The 25,820-nt window shown below is 36.8% G+C and overlaps 1 protein-coding gene across 30 annotated transcripts in view; it reads left to right on the forward strand.

The window, feature by feature from the left end:
- Positions 1 to 25,820, forward strand: part of SORBS2 (sorbin and SH3 domain containing 2) — a 155,189-nt gene that overhangs the window by 70,739 nt on the left and 58,630 nt on the right. For 14 of the 30 annotated variants that reach the window (XM_050337895.1, XM_050337892.1, XM_050337897.1 and 11 more), the window contains 7 exons: positions 3,542 to 3,591; positions 10,340 to 10,432; positions 11,002 to 11,028; positions 12,014 to 12,138; positions 13,066 to 13,668; positions 20,943 to 21,422; positions 25,391 to 25,535. In XM_050337895.1, the coding sequence (XP_050193852.1) occupies positions 3,582 to 3,591; positions 10,340 to 10,432; positions 11,002 to 11,028; positions 12,014 to 12,138; positions 13,066 to 13,668; positions 20,943 to 21,422; positions 25,391 to 25,535 (1,483 nt within the window). In that variant the 5' untranslated portion in view covers positions 3,542 to 3,581. The remainder of the gene's footprint in view (positions 1 to 3,541; positions 3,592 to 10,339; positions 10,433 to 11,001; positions 11,029 to 12,013; positions 12,139 to 13,065; positions 13,669 to 20,942; positions 21,423 to 25,390; positions 25,536 to 25,820) is intronic. The other 16 variants (XM_050337906.1, XM_050337907.1, XM_050337908.1 and 13 more) reach the window with 7 other exon arrangements.

The following is a 25,820-nucleotide window of genomic DNA, read 5'->3' on the forward strand; positions in this document are numbered from 1 at the left end:
TGGGATTTCAAAGGAGTCTAGACTCCATGGCTACAGAGCAGGAGGGAAAAAGATCCCGAAAGTTATCCATGAGCTTAGATGCCTTTGTGATGTGGCATTTAGGATTTTGTAATACACTGAGTAAATAACAAAGCTGTAAGGATAATTTTTGGAGTTTCTACATGTTATTAAAAACACACACACACACACAAACCAACCAAACAAAAAACCCACAAAACAACCTCCTTTCCTTTACTTCCCAGTTCTTTCCAAAATTTTACATGGAAAGAATATTCTAACTTCTGATGGTCCTCTATCCTTAGGTAGCTCTGGACTGTGGTTATCAACAATTATTTGAATGAGGTGCAAGGAGGTAATACTTGCATGTTACTCCTCATTTAGGCTTTGATTCACAAAGCACTTTCTCACATTTACTTAGTTGCTGGTTTATTGGATGCCAGAGATCCTGCACTAGTGGCTGTAGGTGCTCTAACGTCTGGTCAAGAATGGAATTAAACCCCTAACAATAAAGACATGCGTCTTGATTCATGAATAAACTGAGGGTGGGGAAACCTTCCTTGACTTCTCACTAACCCTTTTTATAGCTCTGTCTGAATGTGGAACAGAAGGGATGGCAAAATGCTTTCCTGCGGCACCCCACACTTCAGAACTTACCAGGAACAGAAGCAGTGATCACAAGTAGATATCAGGGTCTCTCGGAGAAAATAGACCAGGTGTCAGTGAGATTCCCATGAGTCTTTTCAGTAGTCTCTTGTAATGCAAAGTACTGCTGAGCTGAGGTAATCATTGTAGTGTTACCAAGAAGTAGCAGGGATATATATTATGTATTTAGTGAAACCAAATGCAGCAATGGTAACCGAATGCTACTATAGTTAAACTTAGTATTCTTTTATCTCAGCTCTAAGATCAGGTGTGAGCTGAGTAGAAAATTTGCCTGATGTATGTGACTGAATAGCAGTCTTTGATTCTGAAAACTCATGCTCTCCAGTAGTGCTTTGTGTCTGCACAGTCATTATGGGCATTCCTTCTGTCACAATGTTAGCTGTCTGAGAGCTGAGTATCTTAGCTGATCATTGGGCATCCATTTTGGCAGTGAAGTGTCTCATGCTTCCAGTGGAATGTTCATCTCACCTCTGTCAAGTGTCTGTACTGCAAACCCATTCACAGAGAACAATTTTCAGAAGGTGATGAAGAAGGAACAGAAGTACAAAACAAAACCAGCCCTTTGCTTCCCCTGCTCCCCCTTCTTGAAGTAAGGATCTTAAAGACTGATTGAAACAATGCTGAATAAAATAATTTCAGGCATATGGCTATTCATTTCATTGCATTCCTTTGGCTCCTACTGCTGGTATCATTGAGTATTTGAATGGTACTTTAGCTCTTTAGAAGCAGGGAATTCAAAATAATTTTAGTATTAAATACACGGCTTGCTGTTTGTGTGAGTGCAATTTGGATTGCCTTATTTACATGTATACTTTTCAGGTATACAAGACTAATTTGTTCTTCAGCAAAATTAGATTGATGTGGAAATCTTAGTCTTTTATATACAGTTCCTTGTTGAGTGTCAGCAATGCAGCCTAAGCTGTACAGAGGGAAACTCGCAGGAGGACGAAGCTGTGGTGCTAAAACTGAGTTTTGTCTGATAAAACTTGAGTAAGAGTTAAGCATGCTTTGGGTAAATATATCGAAGCCACCTGCTAGAACTCATTTTGGCTTTGCAGTGTTCCAAGAGTCCTGTACTTGTCGGATCTGAAAATAAATACCATGTTTTATTTTGTAGCTTGCATGTGGTACCATCAGTGATTCAGTTTCAAGCTAAAAGAAGGCTTGAAAATGGTGTCTCCTCTAGAAGCCTGAAAACACTGCGGGAATTTGAGGCTGCAAGAATATTCCGTAGCTGTGAAAGAAATCTAGAATTTCAGTTAAAGACCATTTATCAAAAAATAAATAAAATAGAATTTGCCTTAATTTTTAAAAGATCTTTTGGACACTCTCAGAGGTAGTTTGCTGATAGCTGCAGTATAAAAATAATGTGATAAAACTTTGTTCACTGCCAGTTGTTTACATCTCATAGTTCTCAAGAAGTTTAACATGCTTCCCCTTCCCCCTCCCAAAACTGACTGAATAATAGCAGCAGAATTCCAACAGTTTATGAAAAACACTATGCTTTTTAAGCAGTGGAATGTCTGAGTTGTTTAAATACAAGAGAATACAGCAATATATGTGTTACCTCAGAGGTACAATTATTCAGACTTCTTGTAGAGTTTAACTGGAATTCTGTTTTGGTATTTTATTTCCTTGTATTAATTAATGCCTTGAGTCTTCCGTTATGAAAACAGTCCCTCGTGCATACCTTCCAACTTACTTCAACATAGCCAGGCAGTTTATATTTTTAATTTATTTTTTGAAGCTATATTACGTTACAAATTCTGATTTTTCCCTTTGTTTTATCCTGGACCTGATGTGGGAATAGTGCAGAGGAAGAATTACTTTTTTTAGCCTTCAGTATTTTGGCCTCCAGCGTGTCTCCTCACTTACTGGAGTAAATTATAGTGGGCAGTGTATATGTAAAAATACAGCTGAGACTGGCCAGTATACAGAATGCCATTGGAAACATTTTCTGTATCTTCTTATCTCTAAAAGAGCCTGAATAGAAGAGGTATTAAAGCTCCTAATCCTAAGATAAAGCTATGACATAAACTGGTAGTAGATAGAAAATAGTGTCTAGTTTATCCTGAGACATCCATAGGTTAAAGTCAGCTCTTAATGTAGGATGTTGTGCTTTTTCTACAGTTGTAGTTTCGTTTATGGTGTTTTACTATTTGTTTGCTTGTAAGTACTGTATAGAGTTAGGATATCCAAATAACCTGAACCTTTGTGTGCACTTTACATTGTTTTGGTGCAAACCTTTAAAAAGTTTGTTGATGTATAGTGACTTGATTCACTACCTCTTGATTCCATTGGGAGTTTTGATGCAGATTCCTGTGGATGCCAAGACACATGCCCTGATTCTGTGCATAGAAATACAGCTAGTAACATTACGAATGTCAGTGTTGTCTCTAGAGACACATTAAATCACTGGATGAAAACATCATCTGCTTATAAACCATTGAAAAAGACCCGGTAACTTTGGCTGTTTAGAAAATACATTTAGAGACCTACTCTTTACATCTTTCTGTTTGCACAAAGGAGTGAATAAACCTTACAAGCAGCATTTAAAAATATTTCCACATTCCTGTATGGGAATAATTTTTATTTTATAATTTCAAACTTGAAAGTTGATCACTAGTTTTTTATCCTAGAGCAAGTGTTTACAACAGAGATACTAAACAGTTGAAAATAGAGTGTCTTATAATGGAAGTGACAGCTCATCTTTAACTTTGGAAGGACAAGCAGTACCAATTTAATTAAAGCAGTGTTAAAATAAGACTGCCATTTGTATCTCAGTGGTTCTCTCTCCACGCCTCCAAAAGCCCTGCTGCCATTTTGTACCACACATTCCTGTCTTGTGCAAATTAATAGATCGTTTTATTTCCCACAGGAAATCTGAAGATTTTTATAGCAAATCCTCCAGTGTCAAAATGAACACAGGTATGCTGCATCTGTGAGATTTTTCTTTTATGTGTTGTTTTGTGAGCACAGAATCCCAAATTTATTCAAATTTTCATGAATAAATTATATTTTAGTTGTTGCTGAACTCAAATTAAGCAAGATATTTTAATAGTGTGCCTGCTTATGTGCATTTGTATTCCATATATAAAATTTACATACATGTTTTTCTATGTATGGATATATATGGATACGTGAAATAGAAATGCATGTTTAGCCTTCTATGCTTAAGTTAATAATATCAGTTTTGTGTGTTTATGTTTTATGTGAAAATACATAGTATAAGGACATAAGAGCTATGAAAAAATGGTGTTAAAGCATCACATTTTCTTAGGAAAATGCACATGCTTTAAAAATGCCTTATTTTCATTCTGTACCGTCACTAAATTGAGGGACCTATAAACACTGCCCTGTGTTATTAGCTACCCTTGCATATCAGGTGAGGATAAGTATTTTGTACTTACAGAGGTTTGTATTTTCTCTCAAGTTGATGTGACAGATTTATTGACCAAATTAAGTACTCTGTAAGAAGTTATCTTTATGATCTGTGACAGCATACTAATATTTGCTCTTGAGTTATTGAAGTCAATAGATAGTGCTACTGTTTGTGTTGAAAGTGCGAATAGGCCTCTTGAAAGCAGACTGCTGAAATCCTGACCTCACTCATGTCAGGTGTATATTTTCAGTTGCAGTCAGCTCTTCAGAGTCCATAGGTGAACTGTCTGGTTTGCAGATTAACTGTGGTGCAAGGATAGACACATCCATCCTTTCCAGACCACTGGTTTTATCATTGACGATAGTGCTGCACCACGACAGCTGACATGATAAGTGGGACTTGAGGACCTGAACTACTTTGAAGTCTGAATTTCAGCAGCATGCTCTAAATCAAAGGGATTACCTTTTCCATGGTGTAGGTTGCCGTTATCTAGATCACTGAATTAATCAGGCTTCATGGCTTCCTGTTGTCTCAGACAACTGGAACTCTGTAGGACCCATTTTTTGAACACATCTATTAATACAAAGTTAAAATGTATTGGCTTACTTGAAACCATGACATTTGTAAGTATAATAAGCCAGAGAAATTACTTTTCTCTGTTGAATTTGTGCATTTTTGCCCCAAAGTTGTGGTTGTTCTTAATTATTTTTCACATGCTAACCAGGGTGGTTAGAAATAGACATAAGATTTAAGTAATCTGTGTCTGAATGTCTTCTGTTGGGGATTGTGAGTCTTCTGATCACACAGGAGCCTTGAAAACAGACTTTAAAGACCTGAACACACCTGAAAGAAATCCTTTCCAGTTACTTAAGGATATCATGACTGTAAGCTGAACTTTAGTCTGCTCTGCACTTACACAGTGAAAATATTTTTCATTTTATGTATGCTTGATATTAATGTGCATGTTACCAGCTGCACTAAAAGAACATGTTGACAAAAAAATATGGTATTTCCTATCAGTTCTATTGATATAGATTGTTTCCTGACTGTAAAAAAAAACCAAAAAACCCAAAAAACAAAAAAACAAAAAAACCAAAAAACAACCTGCGAGTAGGCACAAAAGTGCACCTATCTTTGCACCTATCTATAGCATCACTTTATTAAGAAAGAGAGTGACTCAGGTGGAAGCTGTTTTGCATGGTGTTCTGGTCTAGTTGTTTCTCTTTTTCTTTTTTTTTTCTTTTTACACTATGCTGTCTTTGAACATGAGTGCTACCGTTTTGTTTTGGGGTTTTTTAATTTTACTGCTTCATAACAAGAATTTGTGTGTGATGCAGTTGGAGGTTATCAGATACTATTGATTTGCCACTAGTTTGTTTTAAAAGCATACGTTTCATTAATGAGTCCTGCAGATAAATGAGCACTCTAGTTTGATACCAGTAACTGCTGGAGTGGCAAAGCTAGTGTATATGCAGCTTTAAAAAGAAAAAGTAAATCTACTGCTTAGACTGGGTTCCTCTAATCCTGTGTTCCCTGTGGCTGCAGACTTGGCAGTCTGTCTCAGCAAACCCTGTGGAAGATATTTTTGTCTACAGAGAAAATGTTTTGAAGAGCTTTGGTTTTCAATATTCTACCATATATGGGAGGGATTTCTTACCATTTGATGTTAATTCTGTACCACGTTAGGAAGGAATATTCAACAGCATAAGGCTATGAAGCATTTTTGCAGAAGCAAAGAAATAAAGGTAAGATATAGAAGAGGTTTCCAGAAGTACCAAGGGTACTTTAGGCTCATGCTTCCTTTTGGTGTTCAAATGCTGTCATAATTTAAAAATAGTAGTCTAGTAGAATGTGTACCTTTTTAAACCGAGACTAAGCAATCATCAACAGAATAGTATTTTAAACTATTTATAGGAGTTTTCTTCAGTAAATCTTCAGGTATTTTACAGGTTGATGAACACCATTAACTTGGTAACTTGATTGACTAAATCACAGAAAACACGAGCCACCCATGAAGTTCTCATCCAATTAAAACACAGGATAAATGTGCTTGCTGTTCATTATACATGTATGCATGCATAGCTGACATTGGGGAAGAGGTAATTGCAATGAAGTATAATAAATGGATACAAGTTAATAGGCTAAAATAGATTCTTAGTGTCCATCTATAAATATTTTGACTGAATTTCATACAGATCATTCTTGATTAATGCATCTAATTTTAAAGTTATTAAACAAGATCGCTGTTTGCATTAAATGAAGCACACAAAGAGCAGCCAAGAGTGAAAAGTATGCAATTCTGGAAGACTGCAAATATTTTCTGTTTATTAAAATTATTAGTGGAAGTCATCACAGGGACTAATCTCTTGCATTTTGTCTGGGAGACAAGAACAGAATTTCTTGGATCCATGCAGAGTTCCTGAATAGTTTGTGAAACCACTTTTAGATCGCTAAAGCAAATTAGGTTGGCTTCAGTGTTCCAGGCATTCTACAAAACATTTAGCTTTTAGCAGCACCAAAGAACCAAATAATAGTAGGTTCACCTGTCAATGTAGATCATACAATAAAAGTTTGTCCGCACACCCACAAAGGAGTTCAGAGAAACAGTGGCAGGAGGGGAAGCCCAAGTAATAGCCTGCCTTGCCAGGCTACTCCCAGGCTCGTTATAGGAGCCATCAAAGGCCTATTTCCACAAGCCTAGAGAAGCACAGGGACTCAAGGGCAGGCAGGAGCACAAATTAAGGAGTCCCAGGGAATAGAGGACCTCCTTTGTCCAGGGCTCTCTCAGGGCTGTCCCAGGAGAGTCTGTGCCCTGCTGTCCAGGCAGGGAATGAGTGGCAGATGCAGTGTCTGAGCCCCATTGCTGGAAGGATCCACCCTGTATACGTGTGCCATTCTCCCTAGTGGACCTTCATCCTGCTCAGCCAGAGAAGGGAGGGGGATGGGGCCATTGTGCCATCTATGTTAGTGTGAGTGCTCGGAGCTGTGTGTCCAGCCATGTATGTGCGTGGTGTGTACATGTGTCTGCTGGGAGCACATCTCCAGTCTCCCTGCAGATTTGTCTGTCTTGGACTTTTGGATTCATATTTGCCTCAGGTCAAAATGCAAATAGGAAGTAAGAAGTGCTGGTCTAAAGACTTCTAAACTGGAATACACTGTGTAGAGAAGGGGAAAGATGATATCATTCCAAGTACAGTGAATAGAATAACAATCAGCAAACATTATGTTTGGATGACATTTTTTCTTTTCTTTGAACTGTAAGAGCTTATTAAAAATTTCCTGCCCCAGCTACTCTCTTTCACCTCTTCACACGAGGTCACCATCCTTTCATCTTTGCCAGCTTTGTTTATGCCACTGCTTTTACTGACTTTCTGAAACAGTCTTTTCAAGAAACCCACCCCTTGTTTTTAAATGAAAGTGGTGGTGTTCTGAATTTGCTCCATCCTACTTTGGAGCAGGACCCAACCAATAGACTATTTGTCAAAATGAGATACAGCTCACATAAGGTGATGCTGTCTGCAGTGGGAGCAGTTGCTGGAATTATGAATTCAGGGGAAAATGGTTAAATGTGAAAAGAAACGGAATTAAGGGAGAGAGAGAAAAAGAAGCTGGAATTGCATTTTAGGCAGCTGTTTTGATTGTGAGTTATTGCCCAACTTCATATTCTAGTACTGCTTGCAGACATTAGCTGGTTCAGGTCTCCTTTGCTTCAATGTTAAAGCAACATTTAGTAAGACGGGGCTCATTCCCGAACAATTTTTCAGAATAGAATTGTGAGTGTGTGTATACGTATTTACCCACATATTTTTTTATATATGCATACATTTTATATAGATTGCCTCACATATCCTCATTTTTTCCTTAAGTAACAGCTGTGCAATATTAATTGCTTATAGTTTGCAAGTGAAATGAGCAGAAGATCAGTCTTCCTTACTGTTTCTTATTACTCTCTACTCCAGATATAGGGCTTTTTGGTGTTATTTGGACTTGAAGAATCCAGGTGAATATAGCTAGTATTTACTGGCAATTTGATGTACTATGAAAAAGGAATACAGGCTGGAATAAGCCTCTTGAAGTTAACTGTGTAAGGCCATGCAGATAAGGGAAGCAGTTTGTAAACTGCCTCTTTTGAGGCAGCGTTGCAGGTTCTTCTGATTCTTGTTCTGATACAATGACTTAACGGGAGCCTAGCCTGAACAAAGATGGGAAGGTGTGAAATCCATCATGCATAAATATGTGCTTGGCCACACACATTCATATTCTACTAGATGTTTTGCACAACTCAGTCTGGTATCAATGTACTGTTATGTCTAAATTGAGTACTAATTGGCTCTCATTATTTTGTACAGATACTGATAATTAATGGTGGTACAGACTTGCACATAGGCTTCTATATGTAGGGGTAAATATTGTATGCACATATCTATATAGTAAGTTACAACATCTGTTTTATTTAACTTGAATGAAGCCATTTCAAACACTTTGCTAGATTATGGATCTGATCAGTATAAAAATCTGAGTCAGTTCAGTTACATTAAAATTTAAACTGAAGCAGAATTTCCTGAAGTTGCAGTAATTAAATATTCATTGTCAGTTTTCTTCTTGTGCTCCTTTCTTCCCCCTTCATTTTCTCTATCATGAAATTTAGGAAGGTAGCTCTTGAAAAATTACGAATAAGTATTGCTTTGTTTTAATAAAAGATGTGACAGTATAACAAAACTGTTTGCTTGTTAGCTTGTATAGTATGCTATCAAAGTCTACCAATATTCAGGTTAGAACAGAACTGCAGTATCAACACATCATCAAATCTCCTTGTAATTACCTCTGGTATATGTAGAGGGTGGGGGAGAGGGAACACAAGAATGGAAGATGTGATTTTAATTCCCACTGCCATTCTATATTTATGTAAGCAAACCAAAACAAATGGGCAAGATTTGATAGCCACTGCCTTTGTTTCACTTGCACAAGGTTAGTAATTGATGGCAGGCAGTGTACTGCTTTTAACTACTGCTGACTGAAATCTTTTAGCCTTTTGCCTCGAGCCATGGAATTGGCAATGGGTCTTTGGTACTGCTTACACCTGAGGCAGTGGCTCTGATGTTTGCCAATGTTAACAAGTATTTAATGTGTATCCTGCAGGAGTGGTGGCCAGAGGGTTCTGCTATTTCAGGGGAATATTGGAATGAGCAAAGGAATATCAGGAGCTTGCTCCTCTTGCAGATGTGGGTTAAAGATGACTCTGTGGCTCACAGTGCTGCTATCATAGGAAATAGGTTGCAGGTCTTCCTTAAGCATAATTTTATAAACCTTCATAGGTCACAGAAATAAAAAAGGCCTTTATAATACTTGTATTTCTTGATTACCTTAGCCCTTACCTTAGCCCCTTACCTTATGAAATTTCAGCAACATCAAATATTAAAATAATTATTATAGTGAAGAGCAAAAAAAATTCTAATTAAATAAAATATATAATTAGAAGAATATTTATTAACTTGCTTATACAAATATGATAGAGTTGCTAAAAAGCTAAGTCATGGGAAAGGTGTCTTCCTTCTTTTAATAACAGAGTATTTCTAAAATGCAATGACAGCTCCAATGAGAGAAGAGTAAAGAAAAAAAGACATGCAAGATCGAGAAGAAAGGGTTTTTTTCCATTCCTCATTGTTTGAAATTATTTTAGATTTCTAGTCATTCCCTCAGAATGTTATTCAGTTCCAGAGATATATTTTTTTAATCTTCCATTAGATAAAAAAGGGGCAAAGGGAGAACAAGGATGTTCCACCAAAATGAAAAATTATGCCTTTCCTAGTAATTTTGTTTCTTGAGCATAAAGGATCCAGAAGACTTAACAAAAGTACTTTGTCAGTTTATCAAATAGGAGCTTAGTTTTTGAATGATGTCTTCCTAATGCATACAATGAAATTATTTTGCAGTGCAGATTATTGATTAATATTACTCGGAATGTTTAATCCTTTATCTTCATTACTTTGGTTTTTCTAATTAGCTGTATTTAAGCAGTCTTTCAGGTAACAGAATGTATATATTGCCCTAGTGGATTAAGTATTAAATATTACTTTCTTTGCTTATTTTCTGTGAGGTTTATTGTTGTTTAAAACTTGTGAAATTTTATGTATTCTGCTAATCTGCCAAACTTGCAAATTCACACATTTCTGCAGCAGTTCCCTAACTGCATGCTTATTTTCATACACGTTTGGCATATCACACACTGTGATTTGTTGCATGTGCTTGCTCCCTTTGTTTGGGGCTGCTGTCTGTATTGTTTTGTGCTTCCAGATAGCGGTGGGTGTGCTCGCAAACGCGCTGCAATGTCTGTCACATTAACAGCTGTGAAGAGAGTTCAGAGTTCTCCAAACCTATTGGCCTCAGGTATAACCACTAACCAGTGAGAGACTACTTCTAAATGGCTTTTTTTAATAGTGTTATGCATTCCTGCCATATTACTTTGCAAGGAGGAGAAGGGTTAACGCTATTTTCTGTTCCACTGAGAGATCTATTACTTCTACAGTGCTCTTTAAAACGTGGTCTTAATTTCTCTATGCTTAGTAGTCATTAATGAAAAAAATAAACCAGGAAGACTAAGGAAAAATCAGTTATTTATAAATCAATGTTTTCCCTTGATACATATTGTGGGTCTCATGTCACTTGTTTTTTATTCAAGATAATATAGCATGAAAAAGAGGTTTTGTTTATTACTAACGTTGTATATTGAAATTTGATTTTAAAACACTTCTCTAAGGAAAAGAATCTGAATGTTGTTGTAAAATGATTTTCAGAAGCCAGATTAACTTTAACAAAATCCTTTATCAAGATGTTTTCCTAAAAATATTCAAAACAATAAAAATACAGAATATTCAGTAGACAGACAAAACTGCTGTGTGGTTTTGCAAAATTAATTTATTTCTAACACAAATTAGTATTGGATATTTCTTTTTCAGGGTCTGATTCTCAGTCTCCAGATTCAGGTAAATAAAACACTGTGTTATTTATGCATCAGTGCAATACCAATTACAACAATCTTCTATGTATTTGATTTCATTACTCCTTACTTCCTCATTCTTTAATAAAAGCATTGTGGAAACTGTAATCATAATTGCTAGTGGTTAAGACTTCAAATTCAGGTCTCATTTGAAAGCAGTTATTTCCTATAACACAGAATATGTAGTCAGAAAAATGAACTGTGTGGGAGAAAACAGACTGCTAATTTGCCACCTGTATCACTGTGGCACCATTCAGTGGTACTTGCTATTTCCTTTTTAGTGTCTTACTCAAGATTGCAAGTTCTGCCCACCTCATTTAGCAGCCTGCTCACATAATGTGTTAATTTTCTCAGCTTCTTACAGTATTTTATCTTCAGCATCTCCCTCTATGTTTGGACAACGCCTTGAGGGCATCTCAGGTCTGAGGATAGGGAAAAAAACATGGTTGGTTGGTTGGTTGGAAAATTGAGGTGTCATTTGGATTTGGCAATAAGATGCATTAGGGGAACAACTAATTGGGTATTGTGGTGAAATTTTGTAAAACTACCATAACCAACTACCTTTATATGAGCTGGGATATTTTTCAAAATCCACCACAGCTGTGAAGTTTGAAAACCTAATCTATGAAAGTATTTCAGCCTGCTTTTTAGAGGGGCTGAATCACCAGCATTCAAAAGGACTCCCAAGGTTAAAATCCATAGTCTTATGAAAGTTCTGGGGAGATCTCAAACTGCCATTACCAGCAGAATTTTCAATGCTTGAATTTTCTAAATTTTAAAGATCAATATTTTGTAGATTGGCAGCTTTTCTGTATTTTGTCGTCCATGGTAATAACAGCAGCCATGTCAGTTGTGCAGTAGCAGAAGTTTTCCACAGTTTGTTTAGTAGCTGAGTTGCTGTGTTGAGAGCAATATGGAGATGTACTAATCACACACCAAAAAATGGTTTGATTCTTTTTTCTTTACAAAAGCTTGGAGATCTTACAACAATGGAAGTAGAGAGACACTGAATGGAGACGCTAGCAGTTCATCTCTTTCAGCAAAAGGTTTTAGGAGTGTGCGGCCAAATCTACAGGATAAAAAATCACCAACTCAGGTAAAACTGAACACATCGAATTTCATGCCATTTGTGTGTGGGTTTTTCTGGGGGGACAGCAAATATAGATGGGATACCTCTACAGAACATTGTCCTGAAGTCTTCCAGATATGGGTCATTACAAACTGGTTTACTGCGTAGATAAAGCATTCTCCACACAGGCTGTGTGCCTCCAGGTTAATTACCAGAAATTGCTTTCAATGAGCAAGACAGACGTCTAAATAAAAGTAGGTCATACACAAGTAAAAGCTTTCTAGGAGTATTCCCAGACTTCAAAGAATATTTATTAATAGTTTACACTTGGAAAAATGCACCAGTCATCAAAATATCTGAGAATGAGGGTTTATTAATTATAAGATAGAAAATGCTTCTGCCTGTTTTGCAGAAGAATGTAATTAGAGCATGCTTAAGTAAAAACCACACTTGGAAACATATTTATCTGTCAAAAAAATATCAGCTTACCAATTTTAATACTGTCTCTGTTACTACTTTAATTCAAAGGTTTAAGAGGCTCTGTGTGTTTTATATATGTGTCTTACCTGTGAATAATAACTTGCAATATAATATCATGGAGTACTTACACACCTAAACAATTTCACAGTAATAATTCTTTTGCAGTGTAAGAATTGTTTTTTAAAAGAAAATAGATGATTGTGGGCTCACTTCTGGTCCCAGTTTACTCTGAACAAATGGAACATCTGGTTTTCTAAATAGAAGCTATACAGTTCTGCACAGGAAAAGGTGGTGGGAATCTGACCATTTTATTGTCCATTGAATTGAGCAGTGTTGGGATGAAGGCTTTTAAGTTGCCAGTTCCTTTATTTAAAGATAAAGTCAAACTGAGTTGTATCTCCTGCTAACATTTACTTTCTTTCTGTTTCTTCTTCAATGTTATTTTGCTGTGTGTGGATGCTTTTGGCAACTAAGGCACCTCTGCCACCCCCTAGAAAAGCAAGAGTAGCTAATCACAAGAACGAAATTAATCTCCAGGCAGTAACAGCTGGTCCAGCTAAACACTATCCCACAGATACTGCCTATTACGCTGATGAGAAGTCTGTTCAGGAGACAATGTCATCTCAAATAGCTAACACAAGTGTGTCCTATGCACAAAAAATCATTAAACCACTGATCTCAAACTCTGGTGCAGGCACAAACACAGTAGCTGGTATAAATACTACTCTCCAGCAAGGCCAGAGGCAACAGTCTCAGAAACGGAAGGTATCTACCCTGAAATTAACCCGGGCACGTGACCCAGCAAGTAGCACTCATTGTAATTCACAGCAACAGCTCAAGCCTGTTGAAGAGCCAGTATTTCCACAAAGGCCTGTCTCACCTGCCTGTAACCCCCTGCCTGAGATACACACAGCATCTCTTTCCGTTCAGATAGCTCCCTCCCCTGACAATAAAGCAGAGCCTGAAATCCAAGAACATCCACCTAGTATTTCTCCAGACACTTCAAAGATGTCTTCAAAGGATTTGGGACAAAACTCTGCAGTTCTTCCTTCTTCACAGGCTGCAGAATGCCATGTGGTATATTTAATTTTTCCATCTTTTATTTTAGATCTTCGTGAATCACTTAATAACCATCTGTTTAGTTATACTTACATTATCAAAGTTAGATCTTGTGTTTTCTGGGTAAAACTACCTGTCATGTGGATCCAAACAGAAATTAATAAAACCTGAAGTTTCTGGAAGATCATTTTTAAAAAATTAATTATCTAGCTGAGCTGGGTGGCAGACTTTGTTCCTCTGTGAGTACTTTATGGAGGTCAAATGCACTGCAGGAAATGAGTGCATTGTAGACAATGCATCTGCATAAGTGACTCTTCCTAGAGAGGGTCATATTAAAGCATTATGCTGCCAGAGATGCTGGAAGGATCAAGTATGGATAGAAAGGATTAGGTTGGTTGTGGGGCAGAGTTCTACAAATGCAGCTCTGCCAGTCTGCTAGGCCCACAAAGAATACACAGTGTTAGTGGGTCCTTTCTGCAAGGCTAGGCACTGCTATGTGTCCTGTGCAGTAGCACTCTTAGAAGAAAATGGGTTGATAAAATCTTTTTGTCAACCACCTCCATATGAAACATCACAGGGCACTGAACTTTTAAGTCCCTCTGTTTCCCCTTATGCCTACTGACATGAAAAGTCTTTGTTAGCTATACTGATCCCTTACAGGAGAAATGGGAGTATCAAGCACACAGCATAGGACCAGAGGAGTCTGAGCAGCATTTATTACCATTCAGAAAGTCACTGAGTCAAATAAAGCAAGCCTGGGACCAATAAAGCAGCAGCGAATACATACTAGGAGAAAGGAGAGCTCTGAATAAAATTTGTCATTTCTAGTTTGCTTTACTTAGTCACATTAAGATTTTACTATTTAAAAAGTTAATTATTCTAGTATATCTACTAATATACCAGCTTATCTATGTTAGAAAGTCCTTTAGTTGGAGGTCGAGATTGCTATAGATCTAAGCATATGTGCCTCGAAGTTTTGTCTGAGTGAGGATCCCGTCATGGCATATTTGTGTTCATCTAGTTCTGCTGGAAGCAGTGAGGCTACTCTGAATTAAGTGTGGCACTAGTTTGCAGTCTAAAAAGTCCATTGACAGCCCTTTTCTCAACAGTAGTAACACATCTGCTTTCCCAGTTGTTTTCCAGTTGTTCCAGTTGTTCTTTCAGAGCATCAGCATTCAACCAGGTCTCTACTCTGGAAGCCACGAGTATCTGCATTAGCAATAGGACAGTTTTAAAGTTATAATACGTCTGTTTTCCCCTTCAAGTCCCAAGTAAATATTTTGATCATAACAAAGCTCTGTGAAAGTATACGGGAGCAATCCACAATGCTCCTTTCGAATTCACTCCATTAAAAAATAGGAGCACAGAAGGATTAATCACATTTGTCTTTCTCAAGACTAGACACAAAACTATCCTCTTAAACCCTTCTTTTAGGCTGCATAAAATTTAGAACATTTTGAGAGAAACAAGTTGCTTTACCCTTTAGAAGAACCAGTCTGCTACTTAGTGATTTTTGTCAGATAGAACAAGTCAGTTCAGGCAAGAGCCCCAGTAAACAAATCATGTCAGAAACAGCAAGGAAAGCAGAGCAACAGCTTTTTCTAGTAGATAGGGTAGATATGAAGATTATAAAGAACAGGCTTGCAAGCCTTTTAAATATTGGCATCAAGGAATACTGACGGACAGTAGAAGAGGTGTAGGTGTGTAGGTGGGGCCAGTACAACTTCTGTGTCTATGTTATCTTCTCACTTAAAAATAGTTGTTCGGCCTGTTAGAATATGATGCATTATAAATGCTCAGATAAATCAAATTATCTCTCAAACAGAAAGTAGTTATATGACAGCTAACAAGGATTAGGAGAAATATGTTTTTATAAACAAGAGTAATTTCAAATATTCAAAGTCTAATCGGACTAAAAATAATTTATCTTCTACCTACTTTTATTTAAGATTTTAAAAGTCAAAACATATTTTGCAGTTTCTTTTTAATTTAGAATTTGGTATGAGCTGAAAAAAAATCAGAAAAGTAGCTGTGGCTTATTTGGCAATTCTACACTTATTTTTCTGCCTTCTTGGTTTTAGTGTGTGGGAGGAACTATGAGAAATTTGGCAACTTGGTTCAGTTATCACAAAGATCATTAAAAAATATAGCCAACTTTTCAAGCTGTTTTCCTTTATTGGTCTCTTGTCTACAGAACTCAGCTGACATCCTCCATGATGTTCAACTTTGGTATAATTCTAATCAAGACATATATTTGGCATCACTATTGAGTCATGGAGCCTGTAGGTTTTGCTGACTCTGTATTAAAATACCTATCTAAAACTAGAGTACAAATCAGCATGTGAGGTGAGTAAAATTTTGCGTCAGGTAAAGTTCCAGAAGGAAGACCCCATGAGCTAAAGTTAGAAATAAAGGCTGAAGCTATATGTTTAAAGATATTTATTTTCTGACTCAGATCTTGGTTTTAAACCTTGACACTATTCTAACTAATGCCAGAAATTATGATTCCCTTTAGTGCTATATATCATGGTATATATCTCATATATATATATATAATTGTATCAAGTTCACAATTTCTCTCACATAGAAAACTTTCAGTATACTATGCATGATAGTACTTTCATTTTTAAGATTGTTTTAGATTTGCAAACTCTACAGGACTTGGTACATGAGTTAAAATACTTTTGTACTTGTAGATCATAGGCTTTATATTAAGCAGTATCCTCAAGGGATGCTCTCAGAGTGTAAATTAGGCCTACCAGGAATGTTCAAAGTTACCACAGAAATTCTCAAAAAACAAATGCACTCAGAAAGTTGCACTTCTCCTTCTGCATCTGGGTTTATGTATGTGGAGGAGAATGAGGTAAGATCAGCTAATCATCGCTTCTTAAGAGATGGCAAATGAGAAATACTGTTCATCTGTTGGTGTCTGTGTATAGTGAACATATACAATTCTATTATGTTACAAAGTTTGGAAATATACAGCCAAGAGAGGGCTTGAATGGTCCAAGTTAATGTATCTTGTGCTCCTATTTGCACTTCAGAGCTTACTTTTGAAACTTTAGGAGCAAGCAGAAGTGTGGTATGACTCACTGAATGACATTTTGTAAACACTCCTACTCAGAGAAAGGTTAAACTCCTTAAAATTATATATGAAAATAGAAGCATTCAAATTACTCAATATTAGGGTTTTTTTACATTATTACAGTCTCAAGAGATGCTGCTGCTTTGTACGACACTGCAGATACAGGAGAAATAAGTGAATGTATTTTAACAGAGAAATTAGTATTCGTTAGTATGAGATGATGGATATAAATTCTGTTGTCCAGGTTTCTTAGAAGAAGTTTTAGACTAATGAAGAATTCTGAGCTGCATCTTCAGAAATAATTACCTGGTATTTTTATGTTATTTTGTTCCTAAATTTCCTATTGTTCTAAATAACCACTCTCTAAAACTGAGGATGCAAAACATTTGCCCTGTTATTTGAATTCCTCAGATGAGTGAACACTTGTTTTAGTCCTGATGTCCAAGAGGTATAAAAACTACTATAGCAGATGTTTATGAAAGTGTTTCTTTAGCTAGCCTTATAGCTGTAGAAAAAGAGATCAAGGAAAATAAGCCTGGAATAAAAAAAAATAAATTCTGAATCACTTTATTTAGTACATTACTGTTTATTAGGTATTGACAGTACACAGAGTGATATAGAAGATAGGGAAGACAGGTTTCAATACTGGGGGCAAATGTGAAGCAAAGAAAATTGAGCACATAATTTTCAATTTAAGTTCTGCATCACTGTTGTGGTTTTAGACAAGGGCTGAACTCCATCTCCATAGAGTGAGTTTTGAGTAAGAGGGCTAGGTATAAAAATGAGCATAGAAATATGACTTGCAGTGTCAGTTTGGAGATTTGAACTCAGCTTTTAACAATTAAAAAATGGAGGTATTTTTACCCATTTGTGCAAATGTATGGGTGTAATTTGATTGTTGACTACTAAACTCTGCTATGTATTAACAAAATGAGTTTATTCACTTATCTCTGAGTCTCCTTATCTGTGTCTTGACTGTTGAAGCAAGGCCAGTACTTTGGTGTCATTAGTAATCTCACACCCCTCCCCACAGATCTTACATTAAAACGATAGATGACTGGTTTTGAAATCCATACTAGGGTCACCTGTCTGCTTCATGTGAATTGGGTAGCAGCTATGTTCTTCAGGCCTAACATTATACTGTTTGAAGGAAGGGAAGTGTTTCTAAGGACCATCAGAAAGTTACACTTGAGGGCTTCAATTCACTTCAGGACCAATGGCATTAATCTATTTCTCAAGTGTTGCTTCACAACCCAAGATAGTTACATAGTCTAACTAGTTTTTCATCAATCTCATTAAGTCCTTGTCTGGCATTTAATCTGCCTGACTGCTGCTAGCATTTCTTGTGCTATATCAATAACAAACCTAATCTGAAGCTTGCTGAATGGAACTAGTATTAGAAGTTTGCTGAAATGCGTTCAGCATTGTCCTTCTCATATTTTTTCACTGTGATATATATGAGATTTCATGTGCAGTGGAAAATATGAATTAGTAGTAGCCAGTTATATCTGTTTACAATTGACCAAGACTGCATGTTTTTTAAATGGTGTAAATCAGTTTTCAAAAACAATGCTGTTTTAAATTACAATTTAAGCCACTTTTTCCCAGAGTAATGGTTATACCTAGACAGAATTCTATAACCAGGCAGAATAGAAGTTTTACTCTACAAAGCTGAGAAACTTCATACTGGGAATCAGTACCTAGAATTTCTGCATTCCTTCTACCCATATTGTAAGAATAATAACTTTATACTATTCTTAAGAATTTGGCTTGATGAAATCAGCTATTATTTGCCAAACACAATGAATTAAATTCTTTAAAGGCTCGATTTCACTAGCTCTCTGGATGCACCCTGAATATCTGTTCTTGTGTTGTCCATCCCTTCTTTTCTCAAGCGTGCAAGCAGTCTTCTCAGTTCAAAGCCAGAATGTTTAGAAGATTTCTCAACTCTTCAGAAATTCCTGTTATTTTAACAATATGAGATGAATTCACATATTTTGGCTCAGTCATATATAACTTTTCTTCTGGGAATGCTGAGAGGATATCTGGTCTCAAGAACTTCAAAGCTTCTCACTGGCTCTGACTCATAATTGCAGTGTGATCTCCTGGTTAGTGTATTTTGCTGTAGACCTTGAATTATTACACAGATGATGAAATTAATCAGGAATTATGATTCTGTCATCCCTTTATGTACCTGTGAGGTGAAATTACTGTCGTTTATATGTCTACTTAAATGCACACATCTTAAACCCCTGATAAGATTAGGCTGTCTAGCCATCTTAATTTCCCTTGAAATTCATTTTAGTAATATTCCATTGTTCTTTTGATGTTTCTATTGGCAAATTTGACCTTTCTAAAAATTCTGTGCCCTTTTATAGATATACACTCAATTATTCATATTTTTGATTAAGAATTAATCTGTCCATGTTTCCTCTATGAAAAGATTAAGTTTGAGGGGGTTTGTTCAATTGTAGATTTACAATATTGCTGTGAATAAGATTTGGATTTTAAGCTGTTTGACTAAGTTTCTTCACTGTTTTAACTGCTGATTTTAACAGCAGCTTTTGGCTATTTTTGTGTACCCTAGAGGTCCACTAATGTCAAAGATTTCTTTTGAATCAATTGGAACAAGTGACGGGTATCTGTTCACATACTTAAGATTCTTTTCTGAAATGCTTATTCATAGGGATGGTCCTATTGACCTCATCAGGGTTATTTGTGTAAATTCTAGTTGATCTCAGCAAGAATTATGCAACTGGACCCCCAGTGACCTCTCATAAGTAGCATAATCTGGGTCGTGTTCCAAGTCTTCCATAAGGGCTTTAGAAGATATTTTCAGATTTTGGATTAAAATACCAAAATGGCATTTTAATCTGATGGCTTGAAACATTTTTTGAATGATTAAAGACATCTGCCTAGTGGAAGCATAGGAAATAACTATATTACTGGTAACAATGTGATATCTATGACTAAATGTTGCTTTTTAAGTAGTAATTACTACACATGGTATCTTATTGTCCTCTATTTTACATAAATTTAAAATCCCAAACACTCTTTTGCAGCAGCTATTCCAGACTTCCTCAGCCCTATCAAAAGTGAAACCATTAGTGCTGAAGTAGGCAGTATTTTGACATAATTCAGGAATTGATTGAAAGCTTGTAGTTAATAGTGCAGAATAGAAGGATTTGTGCAGCTGTTTAACAAATATTAGATGCCAACATGCTTTTCATGTATCTTTAATTCAAAAAGGAGTTGCAGATGCAAAAAGCCAGTTGCAGGACTAGTTTAAGCTCAGTGCCCTGTGGCTCATTTGAAATAACAGAACAGAAAACTCATACATTGTGTGGCAGCTTTCAGAAGCACTCATGAGGCTGTTCCCTTATACTTTTAAGGAACTATGCTGAATCAAAACAACTAGCATGTTTTGTTTCAGTATTAAGTCATCCCTGTCCTTGTGCTCCCAGTCTGTGTTGTTTCTCAGATTTATATACCAGTTACCCTAACAATCCTTGTGTTCTCTAATGTTGAAAAGGCTCCTATGCATACACCTTATAGATTAGGTTGACAGGGTGCTTCCAGGGTGCTTGGAAATTCTAAAATCATCCAAATATTTTTATTAGAGAGGCAGTGGAGAAGATGTATTCAGTCACAAAAGGCAAAAAATTCCACCATCTATTGCTTTCAGATCATATGAACATTCATTAGTAGTGTTTCTTTTAGCTTGCAGTCCTGCTCATCTTTATATTATGGTTAATTTCAAAATACCTGTCTTAGACAAAAAAAACCCAGCAGAGTAACATTTGTAGAGATCAGACTTTGAGATAGATACATTTTTCCTTTTGAAAACAAAATGGACATGACATTCTCTAGCTTCATATTTGTGTAAGTATAAAATAGTGTGAACCTTCTCAATACACGATGGAGATCATTAATATATGCAATACATTATGGTTATTCATTCTCAGCACACTATGGTTTCTGGCATTGCTTCCACTATTATTTTATGCATTCATTTCTTTTATGTTTTCCTAGTCTAATATAGAGCGTGATTGATTTATTTCCTAATCCATGTGAATGTGAACTTCCTCGGGTGGCTGAAAAACTTACAGTTTTGTAATTCTCCTACACCCAGCAAGAGCCAAAGGGAAAAGGTTTTTATTCATTTAGTAATCTGTTTCTTTTCTTATTTTTTTTCCTCAAATCTCAGCTTGGAAACCAGAAAGTAACTGCCCCTGTGATGGAGGTAAATGCTTCACAGACACACAGACAAACAGCAACAGAAGCTTCTCCACTGCCTCTTCCTTCTCCTGTGGTACCAGTTAACAGAGCCTCTTTCTCACCAGACAGTGGCACCCATCTAGTACCATATTCCTTGCCAACGCTTGATGATTTTTTGCCTTCACATTTTTATAAAACCCCAGCCCTTTCACAATTTTCATATAAATGCCCATACCTAGCTTCTGAAAGTATTATCCACAGGAACGAAACAGCCTCTGTAAGCACAGATTCTGCCATGAGTGAGTGCTCCTCCCGCACAGTGAGTGAGTCCTCCACAGCCATTCTAGATGAGCTGCAGACTTGTAGCTATGATACTACTGACCGCTCTGAAACACCTTCCCCAACCTTGAGCCAGATGTCTGCTGTGTCAGATGGCACCACCTTAACCAACACTGCTGCCACTTCTCATGTAATTATGCTTCTTTTTTTCCTCATCCATTTTGTTCAAACAGGTTGTCAAAGGGGAACAGAATTTGAGCTTGCCTGTTATCCTGTTACACATACAAGTATTTTGTTAGTAGTTTTCCATGTATGCAGTCTGACAGTGTTTTGCAACAGTTGTTTAAAAAAAAATCATTGGCATATCAGATTTGGTAGTAGGAAATGATATTAAGTTGTCACACACTTGTGTGGTCAGCTAAGGTGTATCAAACACATTGCTTAAAGTAAAAGAAGATAAGTTCAATAAGTACCTGTTCCAAATGCATTAAAAGCAAGCAAGTAGAATTTGAAGAGATTTATTTAAAATACTGTTAGCAATATGCAGGTTTGTGGAGTTTGTAGCCTCTGGGCTACCACCATTTTTGGTTTATACTGAGATACAGATTTCAGTAATGTAATTTGTAAATTCATAGTAAATGTTGGCAACATTTAACTCATTTTTTTCCCCAGCTGTGACCACTGATTGCATGAGACTGGTTTTCTCTCCTCTGACTAACCTTTTCCTCTCCTAAGCACAGTTTCTTATAGGACTGAACTTCATAAATAATATTGTATTACCCAGTTGTGCTCTTACTCTTCTCTTGGTTAAGTCAAGTAAAAAAAAACATTATGCAGTTTGACACTTTATATACATTCACTTTTTTGTATCTCAGTACACTCATATATGGGTAGAAAGAAGGTATGGAATTTGGGTCAAATCCAGATCACTTCTGATTTCTTTTGAGATTATCCACACAATTAAAATGAGTCAGAACAAAGCCTTCATTTAAATTGAGTAATTTGTTGCTGAATTGCAAAACAGAGAGATGTTCTGAATCCAAAGTTTTATTGGGTCACACCAGTGTTCAAACATTGTCCAAATACTTCAGCATACTGTAATTTTCAAGTGTGAAAAGAACAAAGAGTGTATATATTTTTAAAGCTTCGTGTATATTTTCTAAAAAGTATTTTGAGCCCAACCTTTCACGTAGTCACCTGGAAAGTCAATGATATGTTCTCAGTGCTCTGGATGCTGCTAAAAAAGCAATATTAATAGCAGGCATGTAAAAACTGTAATTCCTAACTCTTGTAACTTAGCTCTAAAACCTTTTTTTTTTTTTTTTTAAGAATCAGTGCTATGATTCTTCATACAACCCAGTAGTTGTAACCAAAGATACCATTATTAGTACAGACTGGTCAGACACGGTCACTGCATGACCATTTATGAGCTATGGGAAGCATGGAACATTTATGTTTTCTTCTAGCCTACTTCTAAAATAGCTAACTGTATTTGTTTTCTTTGAGCACCATTTTTTGCAAGCTAAAGTGAACAGTTGGGCCGCCTTTCCTTTTTTGTGTATTCTCCCTGTAGAAGGCTATGTAAGAGTGAGATCTGACCACCACTTTCTCTTTTAGACATGGCAGGGATGAGCATAACAGCTATTCACCACTAATGGACAAAGTGGAAGGATGAGTCTCCCACCAAATCCCTAAAAGTCCTACATCATAAGAACTCCACAGAAATTAAACTGCTGGCAAGACCCAATTCTGCAGTACAGAAAGTCTTCATCTCCCACCCTCTGTAGAGGAGAGCCAGATGGCCATAAATGCATTTATGAAATGACAAAATTATGGGAAACTGGTGGCACACACATGTATGTTGGTAGTGATTGTGCTCCTATAATGATCTTCATTCTCGAAGGAGATTGTTTTTGATTTTTTAGATGAAAACCACTGAGAGAACAATAAAAGTAATACAGGATTGAGCCATCCAGCACCATACCTGGTAGTACAGTTCTGTCAAAGACTTTCAAAGACTTTTCTGTCCACAGTGGGGATATTTCTCTACTCTTGAGTTTCTTATTGAGAGCTTAGGCAAAAAAGTTTTAAACCAATTCTTCTAAGAAGAATAAGCAGTATCAGGAAGAGCTGAATCAACAAAATTGCAAAATATTCCAAGCAAAAGGCAGAGCTACACATAAATCTGTGGTTAATTTGCCATACCTTTAGTCACAGATTACAGATTCTTTGAAAACCTGAAGTATAAGAATTGCAATTCTTATTTGGACTTATTCTTAGAAGTTAAAATGAGTGAACAGCTGGTTTTGGAAACTATTTTTTCTGATTCTATTCCAGTTACAGACATTTTCCCTATAATTTTCATGGGTTCTTTTTGTTTATATAGTTTGAAATTGTGGAATCTAATGGAAACTTGTACACATTAGATTTTTGCCTCTTCCAAAGTTCTGTAACTGTTCTGATCTTCAAGAAATAATCCTGAGGATTTAAACCTAATTCAATATCTTGAGTTCAGTGGTGTGTTGTTTAGCATTCTTGCACAGAGCTGCTCAGACATCCATAATGGGACCTCTTTCTCCTTGTTACCTGTCTCAGCAGAGGGAAAACTGGAAAGCAGATGCAGTCCCAGACGGATGCTTTTCTCTGTTCTAATTCAGAAATCCAGAAAGCCGCTCTTTCTGATGGTCAGGCAGGCTACAGGAATTTTAAACCTGATACCTTGGAGGAATCTTTACAAGATCTTGATTATCTAGCAGCAGAAGTAGGTGGCTCTCTACTAGCAGTGAAGGACAGGGTAGGTATACTGGAGAAAAAAATTAATGAAGGTGCATAGGGAAAGGACCATCATGAAAAGTTAGGATTATCTTCCCAGAAAATTGGAAAATAGGTGCATTTTGGTGAAGTAGGTTTTTTTCTGTATTGTCTTATTTTCCCACAAGGAAGATTACCTAGGAAAGTAAACGGTCTAATTCATGAATAGGCATCTTAAAGGATTTCACTTGCTTTCAAAATCTGGGAATAAACTCTGTCACCTGGAACTAAAGTGTCACATTCTCAGACTGAAATGTCAGCAACTCCCAAATGGTTCCAACAGAAGGAAAAGCCTTTGAAACTTGGCAAAACTGTCTTTTCTAGCTAACCTTATCAACAGTGCAAAATGCATCAAACAAACAAATGAAATAACCACCTTCACAGACATATTCCTCAAACAGAAAGTCCTTAGGAACTATGAAGTCATAGCTGAGCTGAGATCTTCTCTAAAGCCTTTAGAAGCAAACCCAAAAATATTATATATGAACATACCACATTTATGACCATTGTCCGTCAACTGCTTTTGTGGATCCTGTTTTCATGATATTGTGTATTACTTAGTGTAGGAGCCTTACTATCTAACTGCGCTATTTGGTAAAGTCCTTCACAGGAATATCTCAAATTTTTATTACAGAAATTCATAGGAGTAATTTTCCAGTCTATAAAAAACTTGCTGCTTTATTGCCAGTTTGCCTAGCTTTCCCATTTTATGTACTTGATTTTTTTTCTGTTGTTTTGTGGTTGTGGGTTGTTTAATTTTTATTGTTGTTATTTATTTTCATTGTGATAGATTGCATATCACCATCCCATAGTCACTCCAGCTGACTTCCATTGTTTAAAGAAGCTTTCTCTCACTCTTTTTAGCTAGTCCTAATGGGGCTTTCCCCTTCAGTCTGCACGGAAGTTCCCATTAATATCAATAGTGCTTGAGCATGCGCATTAAGGGAATATGTCTCCTGGCGTGAGGATCTGTGGCAGACAGCCTTTGTTCGCACGAGAGGAACTTTCACTGTCATCTTCATTTATATTGCTCCCAGACCTCTGCAAACCTTGTTTGTGCCATCTCCATTGCCCTGACCGTGATCTCTCTGTCACCCTCCCATGACAGCATGTGTCACAGACAGCACATACAAGGAGAGAAGAGGGATGGTGCAAGGTATATAAGGAACACATTCTGCTCCCTTTGTGATAAGTTTTATGTTTCAGTGAATGCAGATGCCATTATGGCTGTGTACCTGACAACTGGTAATTGTTGCGTGGACGACAGTCTTGCATCACTCTTTCTTTGGGATGGCAGTCGGAGGGCTTTGTGTGTAGTTTAATGGGTTATTATTTTGTCTCTCTCAGGCTCAGATCACAGTGAATGGGAATTCTGGCACTTCTGCCAGCCCAGTGAGTCACTTTCAAAGGCCTTTTTCCCCTTCTTCAGCTTACTCTCCACCAGCTTCGCTCAATTCCAACATTGTTATCATGCAGCATGGCAGGATGATGGGTAAGCCTCACAGAGAATATTTGCTTTATACATTACACAACATATTCCAATTCATATGGCAAAGACTGCAAACAATTGCGGAGTGCTTCACATCCATAATGAAGGTATTGTCTATTCATCTACCTTGGAAGGTAAATGCAAAAGATAACAGCATTTATTGTTAGATACAGTGGTGATCCTGAACTGGAGTTGCTATTAGGTGTGTGAGTGTGACCTCTTGCCAACTTTCTGCTAGCTTTACTGAGGAAAGGGAATCTGTCAAAATAGCTCGGCCTATGCAGCCTC

This window comes from Myiozetetes cayanensis, unplaced genomic scaffold, assembly GCF_022539395.1.
Source record: "Myiozetetes cayanensis isolate MyiCay16 unplaced genomic scaffold, myiCay2020 scf7, whole genome shotgun sequence".
Lineage (NCBI taxonomy): Eukaryota > Metazoa > Chordata > Aves > Passeriformes > Tyrannidae > Myiozetetes > Myiozetetes cayanensis.